At 37.6% G+C, this 9178-nt stretch overlaps 1 protein-coding gene and 1 long non-coding RNA gene across 2 annotated transcripts; one reads left to right on the top strand and one right to left on the bottom strand.

The window, feature by feature from the left end:
* Window positions 1-3343: 3343 nt before the first annotated feature.
* Window positions 3344-4568, top strand: LOC107558737 (uncharacterized). The gene is made up of 2 exons (XR_001605522.1): window positions 3344-3438; window positions 3629-4568. It is a non-coding gene; the product is annotated as an uncharacterized lncRNA (long non-coding RNA).
* An 83-nt stretch (window positions 4569-4651) lies between these two features.
* Window positions 4652-8164, bottom strand: LOC107558736 (E3 ubiquitin-protein ligase rnf146). Its single transcript, XM_016242404.1, has 2 exons — window positions 7908-8164; window positions 4652-6325 (listed from the first exon to the last, which is right to left on the bottom strand). The coding sequence occupies exon 2, from the start codon at window positions 6322-6324 to the stop codon at window positions 5203-5205; it is 1122 nt and encodes a 373-aa protein (XP_016097890.1). The 5' UTR covers window position 6325; window positions 7908-8164; the 3' UTR covers window positions 4652-5202.
* Window positions 8165-9178: the final 1014 nt, after the last annotated feature.

Raw genomic sequence — 9178 nt, 5'->3', positions numbered from 1 at the left:
TGGATAATAAGAATTTAAAATGGGGGGAAATCTCATTATGAAATACATGTTTTTCTCAAATACACGTTGGACACAATTATTGGCACCCCTAGAAATTCTTATGAGTAAAATATCTCTGAAATATATTCCCATTCATATTCACAATTTTGAGCACTCCAGGCTGATTATGAACATGAAATTATCCAGCCATGGCTTCCTGTTTCACAGAAATATAAATAGGAGGGAAAACAAAGGCCAAATTCCCTTAATCATCCATCACAATGAGAAAAACCAAAGAATATATTTCTGATGTGCAGCAAAAGATAATTGAGCTTCACAAATTAGTGAAGTGGGTTTAAGAAAAGAGCTAGAGCAGTGAAAATTCCCACCATCAGGGCAATAATTAAGAATTTCCAATCAACAGAAAATGTTACGAAACTGCTTGGAAGAGGACGTGTGTCTATATCGTCCTAATGCACGGTGAGAAGGAGAGTTTGCGTGGCTAAAGACCCTCCAAGGACCACGGCTGGAGAATTGCAGAAAATAGTTGAGTCTCAGGGTCAGAAAACCTTAAAAAGAAAATTGTCAAACTGCACCTACATCATGTTGTTTGGGAGGGTTTCAAGAAAAATTCTCCTAGCTCATCCAAAAACAAACTCCAGCATATTCAGTTATCAGACACGACTGGAACCTCAAATGGGACTGGCTTCTATGGTCAGATGTAACTAAAAAAAATTAGCTTTTTAGCAACTAACACTCAAGGTGGGTTTGGTGCACACAGGGATAAAAAGTACCCCATGTGTACAATGAAATATACTGCTGTATTTTTAATGTTGTGGGCCTATATTTCGGCTGGAGGTCTTGAACATCTTGTTTAGATACATGGCATCTTTGATTCTATCAAATACCAACAGATAAAACATCAATAAGTGACTGACTCTGTTAGAAATCTTATAATGGGCCATGTTTGGATCTTCCAAACGTACAATAATCCAAACACAAACCTCAAAAACAACACACAAATGAGTCACTGGGCACAAAGCCAAGATTCTGCTATGGCCATTCCAGTCCTCTGACCTGAACCCTATAGAAAATGAGTGGGGTGAACTGAAGAGGAGAAGCACCATCATGGAGCTGGGAATCTAAATGTTCTGGAGTGATCTGGATGAAGGAATGGTCTCTGATCTCTTGTCAGGCAATATAGGAGAACATTTAGAGCTGTTAAACTCACAAATGAAGGTTTAAAAAAGTATTGAATAAAAGGGTGCCGTTAATTGTGGCCATTGTGTATTAGAGAAAAACATTTATTTCATAATGATATTTCCCTAATACAAGTGAAACAGACAATTGATAGGCTTCATAATCATTGTGTATTAGAGAAAAACATTTATTTCATAATGATATTTCCCTCCATTTTAAATTATTATTATCCAATGAAAGGCTAGATTTTTGTGAATTTTTTAAATAAAAGCTTCGATCATATTTGCGAAGCGTACCATGATTGTAGATATTTAGAGACCTGTGAACGAACAAATAAAAAATGCAGAGATGAGCACAACTCATATTCACCAGGCATTATTACATGACAATTTTCTCTTCAGTTATCTTTATTGCAATGCAGAACATACACTGTAAATGTGTGTGTGTGTGTGTGTGTGTGTGTGTGTTTTGAAGTTGAAATTGAAAATAAAACATTATTAGATTGTTTTACAAGGACACACCATTGTTTTATGTTGCATTCAATGTGTTACTTGCTGTTTCTTGTAATTATTTGTGAACTTTACTAGCAGTTCCTACAACTTTTAAAGTGAACAGACAGCCTTTTACCCTAGATATCGTGCCTTTAAAACTGTTGACTAGTTAAAAAGCAGACTGTGATCTGATCCAGGGGAATGACCCATGCATACTTGACGGCGCCGTGACCAGAGCACAGCAGAAAATGAGCTGAGATGTCATCAGCGCAGTGAGGTGTCATATGAAAGTTATTAATGATTACACAGACATTACCGAACGAGATCATCTCAGACACTGAGCCAACATGTTCGCTAAATACCATCAGCCAGAGACAGGACATTGTCCTTAAATACATACCTACATCCACACGCACAATAAATACATGTTCGATCCACAAAGTAAGACCATAAAGGCCCAAAGCTCATCCTGAAATATCAGGCTGCCAAGTTTGGTTGAAGCTATGAAGGTGAACAGCGACTACACAAACATTCCCTTTGCTATTCAAGGAGTGAGATGCTACTGTAGATCCATCAATCCATCCCCCCTGTAGTGGTGGGATAGAGATGCAATGACAGATGTCTGTCTGGCAGACAAGAGGAGGGGTGTGTCATTTGGGTCACTGCGGACAGAGTTTAACGAGTTTACTGGAGTGCCACAGGGATCTGTCCTGGGAGACGCCTAGGTTACTTTCCTCGGACTCCACTATGTCTGAAGACTAGAACGAAATCCTCACCATAATACTGATCACTGAGACTGTCAAGACTATATTCTATGTCACTTTATCTGTCACAATCCCACTTACCCATGTTTTACAGACAGTCATGCATACACAAATAGCATGATGTCCTATTGCATCAGTTACACAAATTTCAACTGATTTGAAAACCCAAAGAAATTCTAATTGGACTCTTTTTATTTTGTGGTTTTTAGTCCACGTGTTAGCTTTCGAAGATAATCTAGTTTATGCTAGTGCACAAGCAAGTAAATTTGAAGCAATTTTAATTTTTAAGTGAACTATTCCTTTAACAAAATTCAAGCCACTTACTTCGTGATAGCAATATATTTTTCACATACATAAGTATCAGTAAGTTTATGGCCATAACTTTCATTTTAAGATACAGTATTGCAATGATAATAAATCTTGAGTCTAAAGTCTTTGTGTAAATCTTACCCAGCACAGATTGTAGATCACCTTCCACTAGTTTCAGCATCATCTGCTTATTGCACACAAAAACAGCAAGACCTTTCTCAAAAATCTCAACTCCAATCAGCTGGCTTTACACAGTTCCTGGAATTCAGGGTGCACAAGATTTTAATTAATAAAAAAAAAAAAAAAAAACTATTCCTAGAAGAACTACAGATATTTTAATGGCACCTCTGGTTCAAACCCTATTAGAACAAAACTTATTCAGAAAGTTTTACATCTGCAAATCAGTTTTTTCAACTGTCTGCTGTAATGAAACATCTTTGAAGTTCTGATAGTGTTGCTGATTTCTGAAAATCCAGTTTTAGCATGTTTAGACTATGCATAATATTAGTAGGTGGAAAAAAATGCTAAATAATCAACATTCTTTAAGGTAAAGTAAACCTTAAACTAAAAAAATATACATGAGGACAGTTTAATCTCAGACAGGTAACAGACAACACTTTATTTCTCAGATAAACCTGGTAACAAAACACAGTTAAAACAAAAATACACCAAAAAGAAGTTATTCTTGATTTTAGGTTTCATTTTGTTTTGTTGACAACAAAGAACCAGAACAAATGGAGATGAGAATTAGCAGGGTTAGAAATAACATTAAAATTAAAAACTTCAAATCGGACACCTATGCTTGAAAACCACTCACTCGGTGTGCTGCAGTCTAGAAATTACAATATGATGAAATTCGCCTTTCTAAGTTATTCTTGATTTTAGGTTTCATTTTGTTTTGTTGACAACAAAGAACCAGAACAAATGGAGATGAGAATTAGCAGGGTTAGAAATAACATTAAATTAAAAACTTCAAATCGGACACCTATGCTTGAAAACCACTCACTCGGTGTGCTGCAGTCTAGAAATTACAATATGATGAAATTCGCCTTTCCCAGAGTTCAAAGCGCCATAGTCCAGGGCTCCATCCTTGCTCACAGCAACACATGCAAATCCATGAAACAGATTAAGCACACCAAGATGAGACTGAGACAATAAAGACAAGTTGCTTTAAATAAACGCAAATGCACACACACATGCCATTGAAGAGTTTTAAACCTCACATCATGAATCACTAGAAGTAGTAAATGTAAGATGACTGAATGTTTTCTAATGACTAGAGCGTGTTAAAGAGGAATCCTTGGCAAAACTACAATAAATTCTTTTCTCGTTAGGTTTCGCATTTGAAATTATGCTGGTTTTGCATCTAATGCTTGTCATTTCATCAAAACAACCCAAGGCTTTCTTACCACTTGTTGCAGATCTAGAAGGCTCTGTAGCAAGTGGTGCATAACAAAATGTTCTACATTTCCATGAAAACACTGTTTGCAAAATATAAAGTCAGGCATTTTGATCTACAGCACAATTGCGATATTCAAATAATAAAACTAGTAAAGATGCAATGCATGGGTTTCCTACCAAGAGATACAATTTTATATTATCCTTATTAAAACCAGTTATTTTCTGATGGCACTGCAGAAGCCTCAGGGTAATTTTTATGAAAAGATTTTAACTTCATTACACCACAGCACATTATTACTCTATGACTCCATAACCAATGGAATAATGGTGTTGAGCCATTCTAGACGTAATGAAATCTCATGACTGGGAAACAGGAACCTGAAGAACATGTTTGGGTCACATTTCACCCTAAAAAAAAAAAAAAACGAAGATTTCTTTGCATTGTGAAATTGTGTACAATTAAGCAAATTCTCATTAACGCAATAATAATAAATACAACTTTTAGATAAATGTCTGTAGCACAGTAATACGAATCAAATGAAAATCAGCACTGAGAATAATAACTAATAAAACAAATGCATTAGAGTAATGAGAGTTTAGGATGAAATGTGCGTAATTGTTATGAAAACAAAAATCTTAATGCTCACAAAAGGCTTAAAACAGGCTTGTGCAAAATATACTTTATACACTTTCCTTTTAATTTCAGGGTGAAAAGTAGTTTTATTGTGAATATTTATTTTCAATTACATGAATGCAAATGAAAGTGTAATGGTTGGACCAATTTACAGTATTCTAGGCATGATAAAAGCAAGTTTATTGTAGTTTTGCCTGTAATTTCCATTAAAAAGTACAGCCCTGGTACAGTCCTCTAAGACTGAAAGAGAAAGACAAGCACTATTCTTACACTAAAACCATCCGCCCCAAGCCTCCACCCTTATCCAAGACCGTGTTTCATTGATTTGAATGGTTCATTCATTGAATTTTTTGCATTTCAGAGATTGGTTAGAAATACCCAGCGGTTGTGGGAGTTGGGTAGGAGTTCTGTAGTTGTGCTGCGGTCAGACCTTCGTGACGGTGCACTGACCGTCGGGGCACCCAGAGCGATCGCCGCTATGCGCCGGGCCACCACCAGGGGGCGGTCTGTCCAACTGATGCAGTCTATGCCTGCCCTGGGAACCTTCTGTGTGCTCGTCTTCACCTTCGTCCCCAGCCTGCTCATCTTCATCCTCGCTCGTGCCAGACTCGGATTCGTACCCCGAGGGGTCCGGAGCAGCCGAATCGTCTTCGTCGTCTGCGTCTTCCTCTTCTGTTTCTTGCTCGATGGGATTCATATTGAGTTGGGAGAGAGCCTGTACAAGCTGAATATCGCCGGAGGAAGCAGGGCTGGTCAGGTGACCGCCCAAGACAGTTGGCGGCCTTACGGGAGCAGAAGCAAAGACACCTTGAGGACGTCCTCCGCTGACTCCAGTGTCCGCACCATCCGCCGAACTCTCTCGCTCCGCTGTGGCGCCATCTACTGTTCCACTTAAATCCACAACTGCGGGCGCTGCAGCGGGAACAGTTCCTGATCCCGATGCGGGACTGGGATTGGGATCTGGATCGAGTCTTAATCCAGCCACACCTTTCTTAGGGATGTCCACCACATCCCTCTTCATCCTCCTCCTGCGGCCGTGTTCGTTCCTCCTGTACTGCACCATGTTCTCCAAGTCGGCCACGTACAGGAAGCCGGCGATCAGCATCTCGGCACTCTTCTTGCCCTTGTTGAACGCGTCCTCTAGCTCTCGGCTTGTCCGCTCATCATACTGCCACCATCCATTACGCCCCTCGTAGTACCAGGCATGGCCACCAGTCCCCGACCCACGTCCACCCGTCGCCGAAGCCTTCAGCTCCTCGGGCGAGAGCAAAGTGGGACGCTCCAGGAAGTCCTCAGGCACTTCCCCTCTACACAGGGCGCAGCGTTTGCTGTGCCAGGAAGCTCCTTTCACGCAAAGGAAGCAGAAAATATGGTGGCATGGCAGGCGTACGGGGTGGACACAGCTCTGCAGACAGATTGCACACTCCGGAATGGGCAGCGAAGGAGACGAAGGGGACGGACCTCCCTCCGTCACGGACTCCCCACTCACCTTCTTGCCTGAAGTCAGGGAGTCCACTGAAAGATTAACCTCACCACAGCTAGCCATGCTGTGAAGAAAATAAAAACAAAATGATTTCACAGGAAAAGATGCATGGAAAAACAAGTTTGGAGAAATGCGCTGCCTAAACGTCAGCGGTATGTAAGCAGATGTAACAAACGGGGCACTGTTTACCAAACTATGTTGCCCAAGTCGACAAAAGTCACGAGTAAACAGCGCTAGCTTGAGTTCTTTGTTCATTGTTGCTATGTTTTATTAAAGCTTTAGCATTTCCAGTCTCTCTGATAAGTATTACTCCACTTTTACAAGAAAGAGTGCCATTTATGTATTATCTGTCAATATAAAACCAAAGTCTTGTGCAACACATAAAATAAAGAGCTGTAAATATTTGAAAGCACATTCATTGAAACCAGAAGCACAACGAACGAGAGGAAGAACTATACTATGTTGTTCTCTTGACAAGATTTCTTCATTTCCACTCAAATCTTTGTTTACCATTATAAATTTATAAAACTGACTCAAACATAACAGTCTGGCTTGATAGGTCAACCTGTGTATGCTCATAATGGCAACTGTCCCAAATCAGATGCAGAAATGATCTAAATATATCATGACCCAAATCCTTTACAGCCAAACCATTCACGGGACATTTAATGATGCTGGTACAGAATACACTAGAATATCAGACATTACTTTTATGTTATGTTAGGTTAGGTTAAACACACTGTTATGATAAATAACAGCAATAAAACATATTTTTTGCAAACATTTATAAGAATCAGTAATATTTGTTATCAAATGTTAAACTAAAATGTCTGACTGGTTGAAACCAGTAATAGTTTTTAAATAATACAATTAAAGATTAATATTTAACTATCTACATTTAAAATTCATACACTTAAATAGGTAAAATACATCATCTATTTACTGAAAAGTAGAAATACTAATATTTGCAAAATAATTAAGTTATTCATATTCAAATGTTTAAATATTAGCCATAAAAAAAATCAGTTATATGTACATATTTAACAAACGTTACACTAAAACATTTTAAATGGTTTCAACCTACAAAATAATAAAATAATTTAATAATATTAAAATGTTACACCATCACCAACAACAGCTAAAAAAAATAATATTTTTTAATAAAACAAATGTTAATATATTCTCATGATAAATATACATATTTGGATTAAACAAACCGGGTTACATTTAGCGGTTAAACTGACAAATGTGTTTTTATATTGCATTACAGGCCCAAATCCATCAACAACTCAAACAAGAATTACAGAAATCTACCTATTTGCACTTGTAGGTATCATGTTGATCAATCTAACTACACACACGGAATGCATGAGATTGATGAGGCTTTGTATGTGCTGATGTTAAGCTCAGATCATTGATAGATCAGATTGAGGCCTGTAGACAGGACACCACCCCTGACCAAAACACAGCAAGCACAGCCTTATTTCACATTAAAATACAGTCCCTAAACCGTTTCAAATGATCGATTTATAAACTACAAGCATATAAGATCACATATTGTTACCATCAGTTGGGTTACTTGAATAAATATTTATATATTTGGTGATTTTGCTGCGTCTTGTCTGAATGTCTTTCAGTTCACTCACCTGACAAAATAGCTGAGATTTCGCCTCTTTCTTTCAGCGACGATCAGATTTGGCTCATCTGCTAGTCACCGGATGATCACTCATTGTTCGTTTACTGACTAAAATTGATCGGTAACGTTAGAATTCGCCCGACACAGATGAACACAATAACGTTTTTACGCCTCGTCTGTGATAAGACCGCTTATGTGTGTTCGTGCGCATCCACTCTGCGCAAAACTTGCGCAGAACCTTAAAAATACACGAGTCTCTCTCATGAAATACAATTGAAGTTGCTCAGAAACACTATCTCAATGTCAACGATAACGGATTCATATCATCTTGAGACCAGCATAAAAGGTTTTGTTATCCAAGTATTTTCACATCATTATAGTGTTGGGTGCTTAAAGGGATAGTTCACCCAAAAATTAAAATTCTGTCATCATTTACTCACCCTCATGTTGTTACAAACCTGTACGAGTTGCTTTCTTGTGTTGAACATAAAAGAAGATATTTTGAAGACTGCTGGTAATCAAACAGTTGGTGGTTGCCGTTGACTTCCATAGTAGGGAAAAAAATACTATGGAAGTCAATGACAACCACCAACTGTTTGATTACCAGCAGTCTTCAAAATATCTTCTTTTATGTTCAACACAAGAAAGCAACTCGTACAGGTTTGGAACGACATGAGGGTGAGTAAATGATGACAGAATTTAAATTTTTGGGTGAACTATCCCTTTAAGAAAAACAAGTAGCCTATTTCAAAAATATTTCAAACAAAAGCATGGCCTGCCAGTATTATAGTACTACCTTGGTTCATCAATTCAAACAAGAGTCAGAAATCGGATAATTGTAATATTATATCGGCCATTTATAAATTATTTTAAATATTATCCAACAACATACACTTAATAGATTACTTTTATGAATCTTTGTACTACATGTTTAGTAGATAACTGATTATTATTATTAATTATTTGAAGATCCATGGCACTTCCATGCCTTTTGGTATATTTCACGTTATGAAATATACAGGGGTATATAATCACTTACATTTGTTTAGTTATATAGTTTTATTTACACACAAAATATTTTTATTTTATTTTCATTGATATTGATTTACAGCATTTAGTTGTGAAAGGATGATTTGTACCATTTGTAACAGCAGCTAGTTTCACATATCTGGATTGTAACATTATGCTGTGACTTGTTAAAGACCAAATGCGTCCATTTTGTGTTATGCTATATTTTCAAGACAGCGTCACTAGAGGGCACAATTGTGTTAGAAGACAAAA

Source organism: Sinocyclocheilus grahami, unplaced genomic scaffold (genome assembly GCF_001515645.1).
Source record: "Sinocyclocheilus grahami isolate Dianchi unplaced genomic scaffold, SAMN03320097.WGS_v1.1 scaffold657.1, whole genome shotgun sequence".
In the NCBI taxonomy this organism is placed as follows: Eukaryota; Metazoa; Chordata; class Actinopteri; order Cypriniformes; family Cyprinidae; genus Sinocyclocheilus; species Sinocyclocheilus grahami.
The sequence above is the reverse complement of the archived record's forward strand: the minus strand, read 5'-3'. Positions and strand labels throughout refer to the sequence as shown.

Bases quoted from the DNA above. Each gene is read 5' to 3' on its own strand.
- LOC107558736 (XM_016242404.1), bottom strand. From the start codon at position 6,324: ATGGCTAGCTGTGGTGAGGTTAATCTTTCAGTGGACTCCCTGACTTCA.